The sequence below is a fragment of the Plodia interpunctella genome, chromosome 30, assembly GCF_027563975.2.
Source record: "Plodia interpunctella isolate USDA-ARS_2022_Savannah chromosome 30, ilPloInte3.2, whole genome shotgun sequence".
In the NCBI taxonomy this organism is placed as follows: Eukaryota; Metazoa; Arthropoda; class Insecta; order Lepidoptera; family Pyralidae; genus Plodia; species Plodia interpunctella.
Genome location: NC_071323.1, coordinates 570,231 through 594,039, shown reverse-complemented (window position 1 = coordinate 594,039; position 23,809 = coordinate 570,231). Strand labels below are relative to the sequence as shown.

The 23,809-nt window shown below is 38.2% G+C and overlaps 2 protein-coding genes across 11 annotated transcripts in view; one reads left to right on the top strand and one right to left on the bottom strand.

Moving 5' to 3' along the window:
• Positions 1 to 23,809, bottom strand: part of LOC128682614 (golgin subfamily A member 6-like protein 22) — a 163,722-nt gene that overhangs the window by 128,220 nt on the left and 11,693 nt on the right. For 7 of the 9 annotated variants that reach the window (XR_008406127.2, XM_053767458.2, XM_053767465.2 and 4 more), the window contains exons 2-8: positions 21,250 to 22,463; positions 18,530 to 18,681; positions 10,580 to 10,720; positions 9,377 to 9,519; positions 8,414 to 8,575; positions 7,133 to 7,369; positions 782 to 982 (exon numbers count right to left, since the gene is read on the bottom strand). Coding sequence is in view for 8 of the 9 variants with exons in the window: in XM_053767458.2 (XP_053623433.1) it covers positions 782 to 982; positions 7,133 to 7,369; positions 8,414 to 8,575; positions 9,377 to 9,519; positions 10,580 to 10,720; positions 18,530 to 18,681; positions 21,250 to 22,403 (2,190 nt within the window). In the remaining variant the exon portion in view is untranslated. Of the gene's footprint in view, positions 1 to 781; positions 983 to 7,132; positions 7,370 to 8,413; positions 8,576 to 9,376; positions 9,520 to 10,579; positions 10,721 to 18,529; positions 18,682 to 21,249; positions 22,614 to 23,809 lie in introns of those variants that run through there. The other 2 variants (XM_053767461.2, XM_053767459.2) reach the window with 2 other exon arrangements.
• LOC128682620 (uncharacterized) lies at positions 1,446 to 6,524 on the top strand. Of its 2 annotated transcripts, XM_053767477.2 has the most exons (3): positions 1,446 to 1,973; positions 2,538 to 2,757; positions 5,867 to 6,524. In XM_053767477.2, the coding sequence occupies exons 1-3, from the start codon at positions 1,767 to 1,769 to the stop codon at positions 5,923 to 5,925; spliced, it is 486 nt and encodes a 161-aa protein (XP_053623452.1). In that variant the 5' UTR covers positions 1,446 to 1,766; the 3' UTR covers positions 5,926 to 6,524. The 2 variants fall into 2 exon arrangements, with proteins under 2 accessions (XP_053623452.1, XP_053623451.1); XM_053767476.2 differs by having other exon boundaries at positions 1,446 to 2,757.

Here is a 23,809-nt window from a genome sequence, read left to right as displayed (position 1 = left end):
TCTAGTGATTTATTTCGGAAGTACAAAAAAGTTTATATCATTTTGTCTGAGCGAAACCATAGCGCGTTTTAAAATCTTTATGGTCAAAACTAAAATATAACAAAATTAAGTTAAAAAAAGGTATCAAACCTTCTGATTATATCTATATCAGACTTTCATCGATAAAAAAAATTGTTTATATTCTGTTTACACCTTTCTACTAAATTTTAAAGTAAAACGGCTCCGTGGATTGTTATTTTAATTTTCCTACAGGACCCTCCACATTTTCCGGAATGAAATGTCTATAAGATTAACCCGGGTTAACCCGGAATTCTGAGGCATTTCTTATTCATAATATTTCAATTATCCTACGGGAACCTGACCATTTACCGGGATAAAACGTATCTCAGATGTTAACCCGGTATATTAGGTAACTACATACAAAATTTCAAACAAATCGGTCCAGTAGATTTCGAGTGATGCGCGTTCAGACAGACAGACAGATAGACAGACAAAAATTTCCAAAAATAAATTTTCGTCATCTATATCAGTAATCAAGTCTATATCAGTAATTATTCCATGAAGAATTTTTAAAAAATATCCAATGTACAAATTTGACCTTTCTTAAATTTTATTATATGTATTGATTGCGGCCAATATATAGTCCAAAGCAGTAACTGTGTGTCACGGATATGGTGAGTGTGTGTCGCGAACGTAGCGAATGTAACCCCCCCCCCCCCTCACAGTGGTGTAACAGTCGCGAACGTAGCGAGTGTCAATCACAGCGGTGTCACAGACTCACTCTGGCGGAGACCTCCCGCAGCTTGCGGTCGGCGCAGCGCGCGCCGCGCTCGGCCTCGGCGCGCAGCTCGGCCAGCGCGGCGCGCGCGCGCTCGCCGCCCGCGCGCTCCAGCGCCGCGCGCGTCTGTTTCAGTGCTGTCGCGTGCTCCGCTTTTAGTGTCTGCACCGCTTCCGAGTGACGTTTTTCTAGGCGTTCGATGGTCTACAAATGGAATAAACAATATATCTGCTATCTTTTTCTGATTGGCCCGGGTCTTGGATGTTTATCTATATATGTATTTGTTATAAAATATAGTATCGTTGAGTTAGTATCCCATAACACAAGTGTCGAACTTACTTTGGGGCTAGCTCAATCTGTGTGATTTGTCCTAATATATTTATTTATTTATTTATTTATTATATTTATTATCTGCAAATCAACTTGGGGCAAAAACGCGTTTTGTGTGTATGTTTGGAACGCGATAACTTTCGAAACGTTAGTCTGATTTTGATAAAATTTAAAAGATATGTAGAATCTGTCAATAGAATTACAGTTCGTGAGGTAAAAAACTCATCAAAAACGTATTGTATTCGCGTATATATACATATATATATATACATATATATGTCGGCGCGAATATTAAAAGAGGCTCAATTGACCATACCGAGAGACAGTACGTGACTTTGCCGCACCGGCAGCGGATGGCGCTAGTGTCGCAAACGTCACGTGCTAACGGAACGTCGGGGGCGACGCGTCGTTCGAGCTGGCACTCAGAATTCGGCTGGCGCGAAGTGAACACGCCTTATCGCGACGGATCGTTTGTTTCGTTATTGATTTTTCTTAATTTAAATTCAGAATTGTGTTAACGAAATTAAACTAAACATCTTGATTGCCGATCTGTGTTTTAGTTAGTTCCGAGTCAAAATAACGCCTCTGATAGTTAATTTCCCGACATCAGAAGTGTGATTTGTGACCCACTCGCATCTTGAAAGTGATATTGTGAACTATGAGTGAATCCGAATCATCTGATCCTGACCGCGGTACCGCCGCGGACGCGGGAAACCTGGATAATGCGGATGCGGGCGACGCTGCCGCATTGCTGCGGCTGTTACGAGGACTGGCCAGCGGCATGCAGCCTGCCGCTCCTGCGCTTATCAAGTTTGACCCAGATGACAAAGATGCGGACATCGAGGACTGGTGCAGGATTAATGAGGTTATTGTAAAAGCCAAAAACCTCCAAGGTACCGATTTATTATTACCTTTAATGCGAGCCTTACGAGGACGAGCTGCCACTTGCCTGACAAAGATACAACCTGAATGCATTAACTGGGGTAACGTAAAAGATACCTTGATTGCAAAATTTTCCAAACCGATGCTTAGTCAAGATTATTTTGATCGTGTCATTAAGTTTAAAATGCATGACAAGGAAATCGCTGCAGATGCGGCATTGCGACTTTGGCATTTAATTGAGACAATACCTAAAGTAGAATTTAATGACGAGGTTATTACTGGCTTTGCTGTATCTATCCTGTCAAACCATGATCATTCATTACGGCGGGAGTTAAATTCTCATACCATTACCTCGAAGACACAACTTTTTCGTATTTTACGTGGAATATCAATGAAGCGCCATTCTGAGGATATCACTTCTTATACTGATAGTAAACGCCCGCGCTTGAATCTACGCCCTACAACTTCTACTTTCCATGGAACCTGCCTCCGTTGTGGCGAAACAGGCCACAAGATTTACAATTGTCCTCAAACGCGCAATTCACAGCCTAAACCACCTGCACCCCGGTCCACGCCTACAACAAGTTCGGTGCCACCCATACACCGTGAGGAGAAGCGGCCTGTAACATGCTACGCGTGCGGCGAGCAAGGACATATTGCCAGCGTTTGCACTGCTGCCGCCGATCTCCGTGAGACCAACCGAGTACCTAGAAAAGAGGTCAAACTGTGCGCCAAGCGGGTGGCTACTGGTGAGCTTCATATTGCAGGTGAGAGCTATCGTTTCTTATTCGACTCTGGCTCTGAGTGCTCCCTAATGATTAATAGCCTTGCCAACAAAATGCATAGAGCCCTACTTTATAACACTGTAGTATTGGTGGGCATAGGTAATACCGAATTGAAATGCACTAAGCAGCTTAGATGCCCGGTCGATGTTCAGGGTTTAACCTTAAAGATTTTGTTTCATGTAGTCGATGATTCGCATTTAATTGAGCCCATTCTGCTAGGCCGTGATATTATTGACATGGGAGTTCATGTTGAACTGGGTGTTCATGGAATTAGTCTGTTCAAATCGAAGTTTTCTCAGTCCGTACGTTGCACACCTACAATGCCATCTATGCAGTCTTTAATAGACACTGACTTAAACGGGGATGATAAAAATTATCTGTTGTATTTGTTACAATCGTATTCCGAATATTTTGTCGACGGCACTCCCACGAGGCGCGTAACTACAGGACAAATGAAAATAGACCTTATTGACCCTAACAAAATAGTGCAAAGACGACCCTATAAATTATCTGCTGCTGAGCAACAAGTAGTGAAAGATAAGGTATCGGAATTACTCCAGGCTGGTGTTATTCGTGAGAGCAATTCCCCTTTCGCCAGTCCCATTTTGTTGGTCAAGAAGAAGGACGGTAGCGACCGTATGGTAGTAGACTACAGAGAGCTTAACTCTAACACGCGCAGTGATAATTTCCCGTTGCCACGAATCAGTGATCAAATAGACCGCTTGCATGGTGCCAATTACTTTACATCCCTTGACATGACATCCGGATTCCATTGTATTAGCGTTGAATCGGCTTCTATTGAGCGTACTGCGTTTGTAACGCCAAACGGGCAATATGAGTATGTTGCTATGCCGTTTGGCCTCAAAAATGCACCGTCGGTTTTTCAAAGATGCATCCAAAATTCCCTAAAAGACTGTGAGTTTGCTCTTACGTACATTGATGATATCTGTATTCCTTCAGTGACTATTCAGCAGGGATTGGAACGGCTTGAGCTAGTTCTGGCCGCGCTTGCGAGAGCTGGGTTTTCTTTAAAAATAAAAAAGTGTAGATTTCTAAAAACTGAAATTTCTTACTTGGGTTATGAAGTAAAAGCCGGTGAAATAAGGCCAAACCCAAACAAGGTGCAGGCTTTAGTTGAAATTCCAGCTCCTCGCACGGCTACACAGGTTCGCCAGTTTATTGGGCTAGCATCATACTTTAGGCAATTTATACCTAACTTCTCATTACTCATGGCCCCTTTGTATCCTCTTACACAGCATCATGGTAGTGTTAACTGGACAGACCAACATAGTGAAATACATAGACGTGTGGTAGACATTTTGACCTCTGAACCTGTGTTGTCGATATACGATCCTGATAGTGACGTAGAGTTGCACACAGATGCGAGCGCCCAGGGTTATGGCGCCATCTTAATACAGCGACGTAATGGTATGCAACACGTTGTAGCATACTATAGTCGGCGCACCACTGCCACTGAGTCTCGATATCATTCCTATGAGTTGGAAACTTTGGCGGTGGTGCGCGCTGTAGAGCACTTCAGGCATTATTTGTATGGACGTCATTTTACTGTCCGCACGGACTGTAATGCACTGAAGTCATCGAGTATTAAGAAGGATCTCACACCTCGTGTGCACAGGTGGTGGGCGATTCTACAGTGCTATGACTTTAACATACAGTATAGAGAGGGGCGTCACATGTCACACGTAGATTTTCTGTCCAGAAATCCGCTACCAAATTCTGATTCTGACAGTGACATTTCGGTAGCCACGAAAAAGGTACAATTGGTAGAATCACAACAAGAGTGGCTAGTTGTGGAACAACAATGGGATAGTAATTTAGTGGACATTATGGATAAATGGAAAGTTGGCGATTTACCTCGCGAAATCGCTCACACATATGATATTAGAAAAGGTTTGTTGTATCGAAAAGTTCAGCGTAATAGGCGTACTAAATGGTTACCTATAGTCCCCCGGGCTTTAGTCTGGTCTCTTATAAGTCATGTTCATTCAGAAGTTAAACATCTAGGATATGATAAAACTTTGGATAAATTATTTGACCTGTATTGGTTCCCGGGAATTGCCAGGGCAGTAAAAAAATTTATTGATGCGTGCTTGGTTTGTAAAGCCTGTAAAGGAACTTCTGGTGCTCAACCAATTCAATTACACTCTATTCCCAAAACCCCGGTTCCATGGCACACAATTCATATAGACCTTAGCGGAAAATTAAGTGGCAAAAGCTCAAAAAAGGAGTACGTGAGTGTTATCATAGACGCTTTTACAAAATTTGTTTTGTTGCGATTAACTACTAGCTTAGATGCGAATAGTGCGATAGAATCATTAAAGGAGGCTATTAATTTATTTGGAACTCCTAAACGCGTTATTGCAGACCAGGGTCGTTGCTACGTAAGCAGTAATTTTCAAAAGTTCTGTTCGGAAAATAACATTGAACTTCATGTCATCGCCGTTGGAGCAAGTCGAGCAAACGGCCAGGTTGAACGTGTGATGCAAACGCTTAAAAACTTACTTACCGTAACCGAAAATAGCTCTGATACTGTATGGAGAGATGAGTTAGGCGCTATCCAACTGGCATTAAATAGTACAAGGTGTAGAGTCACTGGTTATTCAGCGACAGAGCTAATGTTCGGTATTAAATCGCAATCGTTAGGTATTGCTAAAATAACTTCTTCTACAGAGGAATGTAGGGCAGATTTACATGAAATCCGTAAGGATGCCTCTGATAATATAAAAAATGTAGCATTATCGGATACTGTACGTTTTAATAAAGGAAAGGCACAAATAAAGCCATACTGTAAGGGCGATTTCGTATTTCTTAAAAATTGTGAGCGCAACCAGACGAAGTTAGATAGAAAGTTTAGGGGCCCCTTTAAAATTACCGGAGTATTAGAAAATGACCGTTACGAACTGCAACATGTAGATGGCTCTAAAAGAAAGTACAAATACTGTAGAAAATGCTCTAAAAGAAAGTACAATAAGTGCTATACGCGATACTTTTTGTTGGGTGTTGAGAACAACTCTCTTTTCCCAGGTTGTAATGATTGTAACGTAAATGCTGGATTTTATTTCATTTTCAGAAGAAGAATCGCCCGAGGACGTGCGTACGTCAGGAAGGCCGTGTCGGCGCGAATATTAAAAGAGGCTCAATTGACCATACCGAGACACAGTACGTGACTTTGCCGCACCGGCAGCGGATGGCGCTAGTGTCGCAAACGTCACGTGCTAACGGAACGTCGGGGGCGACGCGTCGTTCGAGCTGGCACTCAGAATTCGGCTGGCGCGAAGTGAACACGCCTTATCGCGACGGATCGTTTGTTTCGTTATTGATTTTTCTTAATTTAAATTCAGAATTGTGTTAACGAAATTAAACTAAACATCTTGATTGCCGATCTGTGTTTTAGTTAGTTCCGAGTCAAAATAACGCCTCTGATAATTAATTTCCCGACATATATATAATTACTGATTATGATAAATATATATATGTTTATTTGTTAGACAAATTAAAAAACCCTCGAATTTCAATATTCGCTAGAACTTTTGAACGGCTGAACCGTTTTTCATGAAACGTGGCTAAGAAAACTCGGGATAAAATTATCTATGACATAAAAAAAAACTGTTCATCCGTTTGGGAGCTACGTTGCCACAGACAGACACGTTAAACCTATAACACCCCTCTTAAACCTATAACACCCCTCTTCTTGCGACACGGGTTAACAATAGAATAACACCACTCCATACCCTCTCGTACATGTCGTTTGTAGCTAACTAAGGGACAATGATAGGCAACAAACCGAAGTGGGCAACTAATAGGCAACACTATTATTGCCTATCAGTTGCCCAGGCTGTGAGTCCCTTAGGTAACCAAGGAGGGTTGACGTCAGACAGGCACGTTGTAAAAGTACAACCGAATCTTAAAAATTTTAGGGCTTCTTTGTTACGCTGACCTTGGGCGTCGCGGCTTCACAACCCCGAACGCATACGGAAATGAGAAATAAAAATAAAAAAAACCGGCATAAAAAATATTACTTACTTATTTAACATTTTGATTTTTGACTATTAACAATATCATCAGTTTAACGTTGATTGAATAAACTTGATTCAAAACGGATTCGATGAAACATGTGTAACAATGAGAAATTACTGATTATCGCGGTGGAACTTGAAATAACAGCTGTGACATACAGTTCCGTGCAGAATTCGGGCTCGGCGAACCTACCACGAAACTTTCAAACACGCAGCACGTCACTCTAACGGCCACATGCTGTCTCTTTTACCCATATCGTGTAAAAAAGAGAGCGATGATTTGTGTTTCACGGAACAGAATCTCCATTACTATAGCTTACCTTAAAATGCACGTCTTCCTTGTCTTTTATAATATTCGATTGCTTTTCCAACAGCTCTTTCAGTCTATGCACTTCGAGTTTCAAAGCCTCTTCTCTTGTTTCCACCTTTTGCAGCTGCATCGTAAGCGACTGCACTGATCTCTGCTGTTCTGTGGCTAGACCACGCAATTGTTGTAACTCGGCGATCTGCGCCGGCGTCGCTGGTTGAGATTTTAGCTTGTCTACAGTTTCTGTTAGCTGGGAAAGAGAGAATAGACGTTGTCACGCAAGACTAGAAGGACTAACACGAAATATATAAACACGTAGCACGTCGCTAACGTCCATATGCCGTCTCTTTTTCCCGTGTCGTGTGAAAAAAGAGAGAGAACGCATGGACGCAATGACGCGCTGTGCTTTGAGGTTATGACAATAAAGTAAAACTTTTTGTATCTCGTCAATCTCCGCCAAATAGTTTAATATCCATTATTGTATAATGAATTTCTAAAGTTCATTAAACTACGTAATTATATTCCGTGGTCCAATCATCCGGAATCGGACCGTAAAAGAAAACATCAATTTGATCGTTAATGTCGTATGTTCGTGTCACCGTAGTTCTACACGAGTAATTCGATTTTCGTGTTCATATGGAAAGCACGTTTACCACTAAGGAATTTGAGTGTGAAACAATATCAATGTTTCAGAGGAAGTTTTTGAGAGATTTGATATGAACATTTATCATTTTTTCATTGTACACTCGCAGAGCCCGCTAAAACGCGCTCGTATTGTATAATTGTGATCTTCAAGTGTCTGAAAGTAACATAGGTATCTATTATGTTAGATTATGGAGATCGAGTATGTCTTGCACATTCAAATGGTCAAACCGGTAGCGGCATCGTGGATCGGGTCGGGAGGTTCCCTCTATTGTGGTTGAGCTTCGCGATGGCCGACTCACGCGCTGCCAGGGGAACTGGTCAGCTCGATCTTTTATTAAAAGTTTTTTTTGTTTGGTTAATTATATATATATATATATATATATATATGTTTGAATGAGTTTCTTTCGGCATTTCTTCTCAGCAGTGGTCGTTCCGAAATGCTAGTAGTTTGTAGCTTTGGTAAACATCATTTAATTTAGAATATGACGTGAAAAAGTGCCTGTGAAGGCCTAATTTCTGAATAAATTATTTGATTTGATTTAATTTTTGAATTTGGCTCGTGTATTGTTGAATTGTCAAAGTTGAGCACATACTTCAATCAGCTAATTCAAATTCGTTATTTTTCGGAGATAGATAGAGGTATACTCACATCTCTCTTCTCCTTCTCAGCGTCCCTCGCCTTCTTCTCGAGTTCGCGCATCTTCCACTCGCAGTCGGCCAGCATGCGCTCCGCGCGCGCGGCGGCCTGTGAGCGCGCCGCCTCGTGCGCCGACCGCCATTTTGTTGTGTTCGCCTCTGCGGCCGCTAGCGCCTATTTTTAAAAGCTTTTATTTAACTTGCTATATATGTATAAAAGGAAGTAACAGACGTCCACGGTGGCGCAGTGGTGAAGTGCCTGCCTCTGAACCGTAAGGTCCCGGATTCGAGCCCCGGTCGGGTCATGATGGAAAATGATCTTTTTCTGATTGGCCCGGGTCTTGGATGTTTATCTATATATGTATTTGTTATAGAATATAGTATCGTTGAGTTAGTATCCCGTAACACAAGTCTCGAACTTACTTTGGGGCTAGCTCAATCTGTGTGATTTCCTAATATATTTATTTATTTATATATGTTCGGGCGGAATCTTGCTACTCAATTTTGAAGCAGATATCTTCAATCGATTGAGCCGAAATTTTGTATACGCGTTTAGTTTGCATGACAATACACGATAAGCTGTGTGACGTCATTCGAAATCCAATATGGCGGACCATCCAAGATGGCGGAATAGTTATTTTTATCATCTGTTTTATTATCGTGAGGAAACCTGCACACAGGTGGATAGTTTAGTTCACTAGTGTGTGTGTGCGACTACCTGCCACTAGATGGCGGTGAGTAGTCGTAAAAGTCGTGTCAGATACCTTTAGGCGACTTGAATAAAATCTGACACCAGTGTTAGTTAAATGTTGTCATAAATCCCGAACTGATTTCCAAAATTCTTTCACCATTAGAAAGGTACATTATCCGAGATTGCTATAGGCTATATTTTATCTAAAAATTCCCACGGGAGCGAAGCCCCGGGCTACGTGTAGTAAATAGTATTTATCTACTAATTATCGAAATACTAATTCACTTCTTCTGCTTTCTGCTCTTGCACAATTTTCTCCTGCTCCAACCTCTCCTTGTCTCTCTCTAACGCCAGCACCCTCGACTCGAGTTCAGCCCGTCGATTGTTAGCATCCTCGATCTCAGATTTCAACTGACGTATTGTTTCTTCTGCAATTGAAACGTCCAAAATTATCGCAAATTTGTCATTATTGCAATAGCATAAAGTCCCATGCGAGCATCCGACTTATCTGTGCCTGACTGTACTTAAAGAAACGAGACACAAACTTTTGTCTTGTAAAAGTAATTACAAAATACATTATAAGGCAGTAGACTTAGTTTAAGTAATTTTTTTGACGTGTTACATAAGTGGTGTATATCATACTATATTGTATAAAGAATTTTGAATTTGAATTTAACATCACGAATGTACGCTGGCCAGCCAAATATTTTGTGAATATTTATAGTCGTGATGATCCTAACTAATATACAATTGTTTGCTAAGTAGGAGTTTGTTTGTTTGTTCTTCCATGAAACATAGACAACAAGAGACACAGCAAATCATTGCGTCGACACGTTCACTCTTTTACACAACGCGTACACGATATGGGGAAAAGAGACAGCACGTGGACGTTAGTAACGCGTTACGTGTTTGTCTGTTTCGTGGTAGGCCTTCTAGACAGGTGCCCTGGACACACAAGTTACTGGTTCCTTTTAAAAACAGAGATAGTATTACGACAGCGCCATCTAGTGATGGATAGCCAAACTATAACAAGATGGCTTGCTTACTTTAAATTGATTATAATAACTTAAGGGTTTAACATAACAGGCGCTGACTTTACGTTATATTATCATCAAAATATCAAATCAGCCTACCCTTATCCCACTTTATGTGTGGTCGGTACAGCACGTCAGTCTCCTCCACTCCTCCCTGTCTGATGTTAACCGATCTGTCACTTCCCTTTTACCCATATCCTGCCTGACGCACTCAATCCAACTCTTCTACGGCGTGCCCCTACTTCTTTTCCCATTCAATTTCCAAACCCATAACCTTTCTTACAATATTATTTTCCTCCCTTCTCATAACGTGACCATCAAAGCCTATTACTTAACGTTACATAATATAATTTATAATTGTTATAAACCTAAGCACTTCTTCTCTGGCTTCCAATTGTTTGCGACTTTTATTAGATCTCTTCCGGGCACCTAATTTACAGAGAGATTGATTTACCTGTTCTGGCATGCGCGTACAGTTTGTCGGCTAAATTGGCGGAACATCCTCTGGCAGCAGTCAAATCTTCCTCCAAAGACCGGCTTCTCTGCCTCACCAGCTCCGATTCTTTGTACGCTGAGGCTAGCTCGCATTTTAACTCTGAAACAAACCATAATATTTAATTCGTAGTAAAACTTCGACGTAGAACAATGAGGACCGACCCGTATTTATCTTATCTACGGCCGACCCCAATGGAAATAGAGGCCGCATTGTAGAAGAAGAAGATTTCACTATCAACCCTCACTTAAACATTTGTGTTGTGAACACGAACTTAAAATCGAAAATGGTAATTATGTGTTAGGTATTAAAGTCAGTTGTAATGTCGAATTCAATAAGGTTGGCCATAAAGCCCATTGACACCTGCGTACAATGTTTTCCCAATTTCAAAAATAACAGTTTCGGAATATTATGATATGTATCGCAAAATTGTGTAAACACGATAACTTTGTATAGGGCAGCAGGGATCATACAAGTTATTTAAAAGTACACGATATTAATTCTATCTTCCTAACTGTGTTGGTTTGTTACTCTACGTTACGTTTTAACCACTGCAGTCTTGGCTTTTCCACATTAGAGGGACCGGGTTATATATATATATATATATATATATATATAAGACCTATATTTGTTAATTGACGTCCTTGGAGAAAAGGCTGCGGTGAAGTTTGTTGCGCCGCTTCTTCTTCACCTGCGCTTTGGAAGCCGGCAGTAGACTTAGTTTAAGTAATTTTTTTGACGTCAATAAGTGATGTATATCATCCTACATTGAATAAAGAATTTTGAATTTGAATTTGAATTTGGGTTGTGGTTCCATTTTAAACAAAAAAAAAAAAAAAACAAAGAAAACAAATTTCAAATAAATATATTGTGCGGCTGTCAAACAAAATGGCAGCCGAATGGTGTCAACCTCTGTCATCGGTAAGTGGGAGCAATTAACTTTATGGCCATTCTACATGAACTTATTGTTCATGTAGTATAGCCATAATGTTCAATACCTATTGTTCAATACTTTAGACGTGCGTAGATTCAGTTATCTGTATAATATGTTTCATATAAAGACAGATAGTTATTACAGCACAATTTTTTACTTGTGTAAAATATCATTACCACGCTTTGAATGCTTTGAATGACACGACGAATACTTTACAATCACACTCGAAACTCTTCTCTCTAATATTATAGTTAATTTTGCTTTAACACGACATGGTTGTGTTGTTTTGTTCTATACAGTGACGGTGTCGCTAAAATAAATATATATTAATATATATATATATATATATTAGGACAAATCACACAGATTGAGCTGGCCCCAAAGTAAGTTCGAGACTTGTGTTACGGGATACTAACTCAACGATTCTATATTTTATAATAAATACATATATAAATAAACATCCAAGACCCGGGCCAATCAGAAAAAGATCATTTTCCATCATGACCCGACCGGGGATCGAACCAGGGACCTCTCGGTTCAGAGGCAAGCACTTTACCACTGCGCCACCGAGGTCGTTGAAAGAACACTTGCTTTGTACACAATTCTCTATGATGAAGTATTTATACAGATAATCAATAATGGAAGGTACTCCAGTACGTCTACTAATTTCATGTTATAAATACATAATCTGTGTGTTTTTCTGTCGACAGCAGCGACGATAAATTGCAATTAATTAATTAGAACGGTGGAACGTCGATTAGGAGAGGATGTGACGAACAGTTCCGTACGCAAAAGCCCAGACGTCTTGGGGACATGTACGAATTCTAAAAAAAAGAATGAATCTTTAAAATTCAAAGATTATTTTTTAATTGGATCCGTGCGCCGCAACCGAAAATTAAACAAGAAACACACGAGGTTATAGTCTAAGCAAAAACCCTTTTAATTTGTGACATTGACAAATATTTCTAGTTTCTAGTGTTACATGATTATAAAAATAGATTCGCTAATTACCCACAAAATGTATTTTTGCTCATTACACAACATATGTCATCGGAAGCAACTCGGCTGACTGACTCATAATTCCGCAATTAATGTTCAAGAATAACAAATAGTGTGATCGCATTCAATACCGCATGAGATAGTATCTATCTCGTCTGAGCTTCCTCAGCCGTTGAGCGTCTGAGCCCAAGGTGCGCTTTCCTATATTTCCGTCTCCACTTCGCACGGCCGTCGGCATTTCTAGTTAACTCATTACCCCTAGTTTCAATTTCTTTTTAAATTTTGAATTATACAAGAATTTCACAAACATATCATATGACATCTCGACAGGCCAGGAAAGCACTACCTGACTGGGACAGGCGATACTCAAGACGTCAAACAAACAATCTCACTACCAAGAAGGTATCTACGTATCATGGTTGGTATCATTACTGGTCATTGTGCACTAAACAAACACCTTTTCACCCTAGGTCTTACAGACAGCCCACTGTGCAGAGCATGCACGGAGGCTGAGGAAACTGCAAGCCACCTCCTCCTGGAATGTCGTGGCGTTGCATCAACAAGACAAGAGTTCCTGGGAAATCCAGGGACCATGAGCGAAGCCTGCCGTTCACCAGCGGCGGTGCTCCGCTTCCTGAAGGAGCTGGGCTGGCTGGAATGATCAGCGGCTCAGACTCCGCACCCAGAAAGGGCCCAGACAAGAGGCCTAGTTGCAGAAAATAGTCCTCGAGGTAAGGCAGGTAATCATATCATATGTTATACATAAATATTGTAAGAGATTACCCTGCCGTATTAGAATTGTTTTTCTCATTGTCATCATATCGAGTGTTGTCCAGGATTTAAATAACAATAAAATAACTGCACTGGCCACCAAAATTGTATTAGAGAAATAAGTTGACAACGTTATTCTAATTTCAAATATTTTTCACTGTCAAGAAAATTGCCGTCGATAGTTGAGTTGTATTTTTGGTTTCCAATATACATTTACATTTTAATTGCCACTACACAAGAGTTTCATTTATTACGACCATAGATTTGAGAAGGAAGGAAAATAATATTGTAAGAAAGGTTATGGATTTGAAATTGAATGGGAAAAGAAGTAGGGGCACGCCGAAGAAGAGTTGGATTGAGTGCGTCAGGCGGGATATGGCTAAAAGGGAAGTGACAGATCGGTTAACATCAGACAGGGAGGAGTGGAGGAGACTGACGTGCTGTACCGACCACACATAAAGTGTGATAAGGGTGGGCTGATGATGACCTTTCGATCCATAGGCGAGCGTCTTAAACATTACACTACCACCGCTTTTCTATCTTCTGTAAAGGTAGGTTAACTGTCTACGCGCATGCGCCGTGACGACGAGCTCGCGCATGCGCGATTCTTTTCTACAAAACAATTGCTGTCATCCACCATTTCTAGCTGTTGTTACCTTTAAATGTATTGCTCGTGATTTACCAGCCCTAAATAAACAATCTTTGTCAAACACCGAGTATAATTATTTATAAATATATACTCAGACATGATCCTACATTAACTTTGGTGTGATAGGTAAATAAAAAATACAAATAAAGTGAAGACTGTAACAAGACACTTTTTTAGGCAGTCGTGTAAAACAAATAGACAACTCGAAGTATAGGTATTTCGGATTCAATTAAATTCAAATTGTTTATTGCCATTAATATTGTACATCAGTACTCTTAGCTAGCTAACACTGTTTACATAATAGGCACAATACGAACCCTGTCGGGTTTTTGCTAACAACAATATGGAACGGCAGCCGGATTTATTATAAAATTTAAATTTCGATAGTTACTTGTATGGATTCAATTTCTATTATGATAAAAAATACGTTATAATAAGATAATTAAATTACATAAGGTAAAGGCACCTAATTCCGAGGTGTTTTTGTCCAAAGTTAAATGATCGTCGCAATTTAAGTATTTAATGTACCTTTTTGTAGAATTGGCCACTTTTATCAGCAGTGACATTTATCTTAGTTTTAAAATATACTTAAAGTTTGACAGTAAACAAATTGTATAAATGTAAAATTATTTAAAAACGTAAATGAGTCCGAGGACCCTTATTCCGATTTAAAAATCTTAATTCCGACTCATATTGATCCTAAATCCGAGTGTACAAAATATAAGGGAATGGAGGTGGGGGTGGTGATACATGATGTTCAAAAATCAAGTGTATTTATTGTCTTTGGATTTTAAATCAGTCTTATTCTCTTTGTTACATGATTATTAAAACGGCATCGCAATATGTACTTTATTTACAAATGTATATTTTTTGTTTTATTTAGTTATAAATTTACTTTCTAGTAATAAACAATATGAAAATTAAAATATCAAAAACTAAAAACAGATACTGAAAACAACGCAAAACATAAGTATTTAAACTTAAAAAATATATTTTGGACGGGATACTTATAATTTCGTATAAGTACAATCAAAAATATTATGACCTAAAAATGATGATGGTATATGATGGTATGAATGAAAATAATTGAAGCATAACAACTTTAACAATCATATCAAAAATATTAACTATTTCTTATAAATTATGAGATCAAAACAACAGCAATCAAAAGCAAGCAAAAATGTAGGAAACATAACAGTTGCTATGATTTAGAAATAGGTAATAGGAACATAATCAAAAATGGCTAATCATATAATCCCCTAAAGACCAGTCAACAATATTTGTTTCTTCAGATTTGGAGAGTATCGTATTTCTGCCGGCAATGTCACCGCAATATGTTTTATCACGTTTATCTCTCAATGTAGTTTCTGGAATATTATATTGTCGAGAAACTTTATAAACGCACTGCCATTATTAATTGCCATGATAGCATATTGAAGGTCTTCTTTTGTGTATTTTTTTTTGGGTTCATTATTCTACAACAAAACAGTAAATTGTAAGTGATTGTAATTGTGCGTAAGTAAGTCTGAGTATATCGGATAATCAAACTTAGGTATTTTAAATGTTTCAAAGCTATTATACTTAATAACTGAAACTATATAATAAGTGCTTTACAAACTGCATGAGAAAATGAACACCCTGTATTTTGCTGTATCAATACCACAGAATTAGGTATTCATATAACCTTTTTCCGTCTTAAATACATCGGAATTGCGTTTTCTAACTCTCAAACAAGTTTTTTATTCCGAGTGATAAAAAATAACATATTTGTCAATATACTGTAAGTAAATTAAACCTAAATTGCTATATCTTTCGAAACATATAGAAAACATAGCCAGGTTTAATCAGAACATATCAATAACTAAATTTTTTCGACTTTATTTTTCCATACAATAAATCAATAAAGTACATGAACAGATATTGTTTGAACTAATATAACTAATAAATGCGACTCTAAAATATACCTCGGAATTACATTTTTACGTGTATTGGTTATTTAAGAGATCAGTACTAAAACACTAAATTCCTAATCATAATAATTCATTAAATTTTTGTAAAAAAATTAACCTGTATGAAAATGCATTGCCGTGGTATGCATCGGCATTTAGGAACCAATTCAAATATTTGGAACCTAATGCCGCGATATTTTAAAATATTATTTTCTCCTCAACTTCAGAAGAAAATACTCCAATGGTAAGGGTATTCGATAAAAAACATAACCCTTTACATGTTTCAAATTAAACAAATACTCATTAGTATAAAACTCACGTAAAAAACACTATTTAAAAAATCGTATAACTCACGTGAATTAGGTCCGAAATGTAGGAGCGAGCTTCCGAGTTAGCTGCTAGCGTCTAACTGACCGTTTATTTTGAATTGTACATACACTAAAACAATCCTTTGCTCATATAAACATGATTAAATAAATTATTTACCATATAACATATTTTGCCGACAAAAATAACTTGTAAATTACTTAAAAACACTGCTTTTCTAAATACATCGGAATATGGTGCCAGTTTTGGAACCCCTCGTAATTGGGTGCCTTTACCTTAGTTAATAAATATTTAAATAATAAGTCTCTAATAACAATTAGTAATAAAAATATTAATATTGTGAATGTCCAATCGATATTTAAAGTTCTTTATCGTATAAAAACTCGTCCAAAGCATTTCTCCGTTAATAAAAGTTTCAATTTTGTTAAAAATATTTTGTCTTTTTGTTAATATTTCGTAGGTAGTCGGGTAGGATTCCTTCCTCAACACAATAAAATAAAAATAAACGTCGATAATAACGAATATAAACAACGCGTAAGCGCACATTGTTTCCAAAAGAAAAGTGAGACTTAAACAAAGGAATTGGCGGGAATCCAATAAGCGAATCGCACTTTCGGTTGTTACATGCTCGAATGTACGACAGCCGCGTCGTATGTGAGCGACGAAACGGCGACGCGGTGCGACATCAGTGCAGGATTTATATTTGTACCGAGTGTAGGCCACTTTGTGTCCGCCGTACCATGCACCTACCTTTCTAAAATTACTAGTTGTTCACCGCGAACATCAGACCTGGCGAACACGATTTTATAAAATTTTGAGAATATTTCCAAAACGACTTGAAACCTTTTTTGTTGTTTGCCCAACTAACTTTAAAAATCCTATTGACAGATCCTAGCTTTTAAATTTCATCAAAATCAGACCTTTTCAAATAAAACCTTTTCGAAAGTTGTCGCGTTACAAAAATACATACCTAAGTACAAACAAAAAAAAATTTTTTCCCCCCCCATGTTGATTTTTGGAAACTTTCCTCTTGAATCACTGTATTAAAAAACCCACATCAAAATCAGCTTTACAGTAGACATTTGGCTACTTCGTTTTATGCTACGTAGTGATGATTTAGAAAAACCCAATTATAATGAAATGTGGGCGCTGCCTTGCCGCGTTTGTCGTTCACCTAGAACGCAGGGCGAGACAATGAACTTTTGGTACTGGTGCATACGACACAAAAGTAAGTTCTATTTTTATTACGACAAGAATTATGAGACTTTCAAACATATGCGATTTATCCAGTTTTTTTTTTAATCTATGAAAATACTACTCGCCATCGCCAGGGAGATTCATCCTCATATCTTGGAGTCCAAAGTGTCGCGTACTGTACGCTTCAAAATGAATTTTCTCCCTCGTACTCAATCGTTACGGAATTATCTCCTTGCCATGGTTTTCCCTAGAGATTAAACATGGAGCTCTTCAAAAAGGACGTGAAAAGATTTCTTGTATCTTCATGATAAATAAACTTTTGTAGACCTACATTTGTTAATTGACGTCCTTGGAGAAAAGGCCGCGGTGAAGTTTGTCGCGCCGCTTCTTCTTCGCCTGCGCTTTGGAAGCCGGCAGTAGACTTGGTTTAAGTATTTTTTTGACGTCAATAAGTGATGATCATACTAAAGTGAATTAAAGAATTTTGAATTCGCGGATTTAGTCGATAAGTCATTTGATTTTATTGTAATTTTGTGCAATAATGTTTTTATTTTTTTTTTGTAATTTTGTGCAATAATGTTTTTAAATAAATAAATAAATGATGTAAATAATTGTCTCATCTGATTTATAGGTTTTGAAATAATTTTAAAACAAGAAAAATCCTCTTGTTAGTATTTTTGTGGTTGTCCTTCGGGGCAACTTTAAGCTAAGCCTTTTGTACCTACTTCTGTGGCACACATAATTCATGTTTAAGGTTAGTTTTAAGTTTATTATATTTTTGTATAGCGTGTACATGAGAGCAATATTTTTTTATGTACTTACCTACAAGTTTATTTGTTTGACAAATAAAAATAAAAAAAAACCCAACTGTCAATATTCCTTTCGCTACAACTTTTGAACGGCTGAACCAATTTTGATCAAAAATATCGCGTAAAAATTAACTATCAAATAAAAGAAAAACCCAATCAAATCGGTTCACCCGTTGACGAGCTACGGTGCCACGTACACAGACAGACACACTTAGCGGTCAAACTTATAACACCCCTCTATTTGCGTCGGGGGTTAAAAATAAGGAGAATACTCACGCTCGATTTCCAAGTCTTTTGCTTCTATCTCCTTCCTGTACTCGGCTATCAGCTGTCTCGCTCGCTCCGACTCCCCACATCGGGAATCTGCAAGTTCCGTAAGAGCAGCTACCTGAGACTGAAACTTAGTCTCCTGAGTCACCAGGGTTTTCCTGTAACAATAAATAAATAATATTACGACAAATCACACAGATTGAGCTAGCCCCAAAGTAAGTTCGGGACTTGTGTTACGGGATACTAACTCAACGATACTATATTTTATAACAAATACATATATAGATAAACATCCAAGACCCGGGCCAAACAGAAAAAGATCATTTTCCATCATGACCCGACCGGGGATCCAGCCCTCGGGACCTCTCGGTTCAGAGGCAAGCACTTTACCACTGCGCCACCGAGGTCGACAACATACGTAGACGAAACATAAGAAACGTTGAAAACCAAACAAAAAGACTTGTTAGGTATTGTTTATTTGTTTACTAGCATTTGCCCGCGGCTTCGCCCGCGTGAATTTCCCACGGGAATATTTATTTTCCCGGGATTAGATGTACCTTATGTCCTTCTCCGTACTTCAAACTGCATGTGTGCAAAACTTCAAGATGATTGGTTGAGCAGATAGAGCGTGAAGAGGTGACAAAATTACTTTCGCATTTTAATTTTAGATAGGATTTATTTGTCAGATGCGTTTAGGCGATTTCTGTAAATACACTGGTGCATTTACGTGATACACGAACAGATTACAATGAAAATAAAGCATTAGATCGTCGACAGAGAAAAAATTTTATGTTTAATCGTCAATATTAAAATTGGATATTTATGTCACTAGATGGCGATATCTAGTTTTAGAACGCGCTATCGTGTGTCGCTCGAGAAATTATATAGTGCTTTGAAATGTGTAAAGTTTTTTATTGGCTTAACTTTTTGATCATTCCACGGTTGTCACAATTCTGAAGTTGATATTTCTGTTGGACCTTATGTGTATTTTTGACAATCAGCCGATTGTTCACTATAAAAAAAATGTTTTTATTTATTACTAGTTGTTCGACGCGGACCTCGGACCTCGAACGGACACAATAAATTTTTGATGAGTTTTTACAAAATTATAAATATTTCAAAAACGACTTAACCGATTTTGTTGCCCCACGAACTTAAAAATTCTATTGACAGATCCTACATACCTTTTTAATTTCATCAAAATCGGACCATCGGTTCGAAAGTTATCGCGTTACAAACATACATACAAATAATGTATTTTTGGCCCAAGTTGACTTGTACACCACGCTCGCTTCGCTCGTTCGGTCAATTACCGCGGACGAATCCGCGGGCAATTTATACTCAAATGTTGTATTATCAATGGTGAAATCTATATTTAGCGAGAAGCTAACCAGATCCTACTCGAGATTTATGTCGATAACTCGATTGCACTGCACTCCAATTTGTAATAACAAAATTTTCCTATTTAATTCTTGCTATTTGCCTGCGGCTTCGTCTGCTTAAATTTCCCTTCTAAATTATCTACTTGTTCGCCACGAACTTAGACCACGCGAACACAATTACATACATAGAAAAAAATTATTTTTGCACCAAATTGACTTAAGTAAACCTCGCTCGCTTGCCGGTCGATAACTTTAATATGATCGTAAAATTTCGTAGAAATGCGCCAATTTTCCGGAAGTCGTTGAGAATAATTACGCGCGCGCGCGTCGGTAGTTAAAATTATGAACTTATAGATCGTTTTTATATTACACACATGAGGATGTTGAATATTAAATATTTATGAGATATTTTATAGGCAAGTACAACAGAAAATGCGTTGCTATTGGTTAACAATCACAAATACCGTGATGCAAGATCGTAGATTTTGCCGACTAAAGTGTGCGATACTGAGAGACTGAGCGGCCTACTTAAAACATGTTAATTTAATTGCAATTTTAAACTATAGATTTGGAATTAGAAATATTTCAATAATGCCTAAAGAGATACGTTTATTATTTTTAATTATACCTAATGGGCCTGTTGTACCCTAGTGTTTTACGAAGTAATTAACTGGCCCACAACCGAGGCTTTCGGATTTGAAAATCAATAGAATTTGAAAAAAATATTAACTCGCCCTGCGGACCATATTTTCTTTGGGCCAATTAATTACCTAACTCAGATTTTGTATACAAAAAATTTAGAAATTATATAAAAGAAGTACTTTGTAAAAAGGCATATTACAAGTCTGATGATTATGTGAACGACAATAATGTCTGGCCCAAGCGTGGTGCAGTATCCTCATAACATATGTAATTGATTTATGTCATTATTACGTACGTTTTGTACATTTAGCTTTTTATTTATATATTTTGTATGACAATTTTCAATAATTTTATTGGAAATACATATTTTATTTTATTTATTCATTCAAATTTTGTCATTTTTGATAAAATATAGCCTATAGCAATCTTGGATAATGTATCTTTCTAATGGTAAAAGAATTTTTAAAATCGGTTCCGTAGTTTCGGAGATTACGCGCTTCAAACATACAAACTCACAAACGCTTACCTCTTTATAATAATAGTATAGATTTAATTCCAAAAGAATTTTCATTATATCCCAAGCATATTTTCATAGAATATCAAGGCCACACGCATATATTGAATGTTGAAAATTTTGGTGTGGGAACCACCTTTTAACTATTTGTCAAAATGTTTTGTTAATGCAAATAATTGTACACTTACGAATTATCGACATGCCGTGGGTCTTCAGGATTGATGATCTCCGCTATACTAACTTCCTCTCCGTCTATTTCTTCTACTATCTCCTCGATTATCTCCTCGATTGTCTCTTCTGTCTCACTCTCACTCTCACTCCCTTCACTCCCTTCACTCGCTTCACTCTCGTCTGTAACAACAGTCTTCTCCCCATCTCCCTCTATAAAACCACTGTCACTATTTTCACTCACTATCCTCTTCAGTTCCTCACACTCGTCCACGTTTTTATTTTCATTTCTAGACACTATAAAACCTCCTAAGCATTCATCGTTATCTGGTATCGAGTCTTCTAAATATTCTTCCTCTTCTTCGCCAGAGGTAATAGATTCGAATGAAGTGTCGACTTCCTCATCTGTCTGTAGTTCCCCATCGTCAAATACTATATGTTTTCTGAACGTAACTCTTTTCTTACTGCACTCTGATCTGTCGTCGTCCGAAAAACCCTCCGTGTCAGATTTAGGTGGCTTCAGATTAGATTTCTTCGCAAGCGGAGAGTCCTCCCTTTTATTTTCGTTTTCGACTATTAACAACTTATCCAGTTCATCGCGCAATTCGTTTTTGTAAACATCAATTCCGTTGTCGTCAATCGTTTCGTACACTGGCTCCTTTCGTTCCTTGCTGTCGGTACCTCCCATTTGATCATTAATTTTGTCGATAGTGCAGTCTATGCTCTTGGCAATCTCGCGGAGTAATGCCTCTGCATGTTTTTTCTCGTCTAAATTAGGGTCGTTAGCGTAGAGGAGCACGTGTTTATCCTTGCAAGCGTACTTTTGCGATACTAACGCTTTGACGATGTCTGAGTCCGGTGTATTTTCGTCCGTCGGCGTAGGCGAATCTACGTCAGACACACTGCGGTGCAAACTGGGTGCTTTCTGAGGACTCACACGACAGGATTCGCTCCTTTTCTTTCTATTTCTTTTCCTTTTCCCCGCCATTATTTGGAATATGCCGCCGACCCCTCGATTTTCGATATTTGCTTCACGCAAGTTCACATTCTTCGATTCCTCGGTCGTTATATCATCGGATAGCGCGCGCGCGACTGTTTGAACTATTGCTGGGAGTTTCGCGCCCTTGGCTATAGCTGTCTCGCTCTTTCCTTTCTTTTTAAAGAAATTGAACATGGCGGCTAGCGTTCAGAAATCATGTCTATTTTGACCGGCGTTCGTTTAACTACTGGAGTCCTGGACGGATATAGTTTATGGTGACATTTTCAGTAGACAGAATAGTTGTGATGTTTGTGATACGTTTTGTTACAATTAATTTCGGTTGGTTAATACTTAACAATCATAAATGAAAACGTAATAGTTTATTTTTGATCCATTTGTTTAGTGACTATTAGTTGTTATACATCCTATTTATAAATAAATATATTAGGACAAATCGCACAGATTGAGATAGCCTCAAAGTAAGTTCGGGGCTTGTGTTATGGGATACTAACTCAACGATACTATATTTTATAACAAATACATATATAGATAAACATCCAAGACCACCTTACCACTGCGCCACCGAGGTCGTCAAAAATGTCTATTTGTAAATAGAAATCCATCAATGACAAGAATTATCCTATCCTAATCCTATCTGATATTATAAATGCGAAAGTCTGTTTGTTTGTTCCCTCTTCACGCTCTATCTACTCAACCATTCTTCTTTAAATTCTGCATACATGTAGTTTGAAGTATGGAGAAGGAAAAAATCTTTAGACTTGAGTGGTTCCCGCCCTAAAATATCCTCCATATTCTCCTGTGGAAATCGTAATAGGCAGTCAAGGAAAGAAACCGTGACAGCTGAGAGACAACAGTATTCCTAAAGAGCAATGAAATCAAATATAAATCCCCATAAAGATTACTTTTTACGCCAACTGTGGGCTTTGGGACGCCACAGCCGAGGAAACAACGAGAGAGATGACGAAAGACTCGGAAATCGAAGTTAAGAGACACGTGAAGTGATGACGAAGTTTTAAAACGAAAAAAAAAACGCATATTGTTTTAATTATACGCACTATATTGACTCGTGGACACGACACGCAAATTGACACGTGCTAGTAAACAATATATTCTACAATCATGTTTGTTTACATAATATAACTAACTAGCAGCGCCCCGGGGCTTCGCTCCCGTGGGAATTTTGGGATATATCCTGGGATATATAGCCCTATGTGTTATTTCAGGTTATGTTCTACGCGTATACCAAATTTCATAACAATACAGTCCAGTAGATTTTTCGCGAAAGAGTAATAAACATACACACATACATCCTCACAAACTTTCGCATTTATAATACTAGCTACGCCCCAGGGCTTCGCTCCTGTGGGAATTTCGAGAAAAATCCTATGTGCTATTCCAGGTTATATTCTACCGAATTTCATAACAATACAGTGCAGTAAAATTGTGCGTGAAAGAGAAACATACAATACAAACATTCAATTCAACAATTCAAAAAATTCAAACATTCAAATTCAATTCAACAGCAATTCAAAAATACAATTCACAAATTCAATTCAACAGCGCTTTAACCTATCCGAATT

Bases quoted from the DNA above. Each gene is read 5' to 3' on its own strand.
- LOC128682620 (XM_053767476.2), top strand. From the start codon at position 1,767: ATGAGTGAATCCGAATCATCTGATCCTGACCGCGGTACCGCCGCGGAC. The intron at 2,758-5,866 runs GTGAGAGCTATC...TTTCATTTTCAG, and splicing joins TGGTGAGCTTCATATTGCAG to AAGAAGAATCGCCCGAGGAC.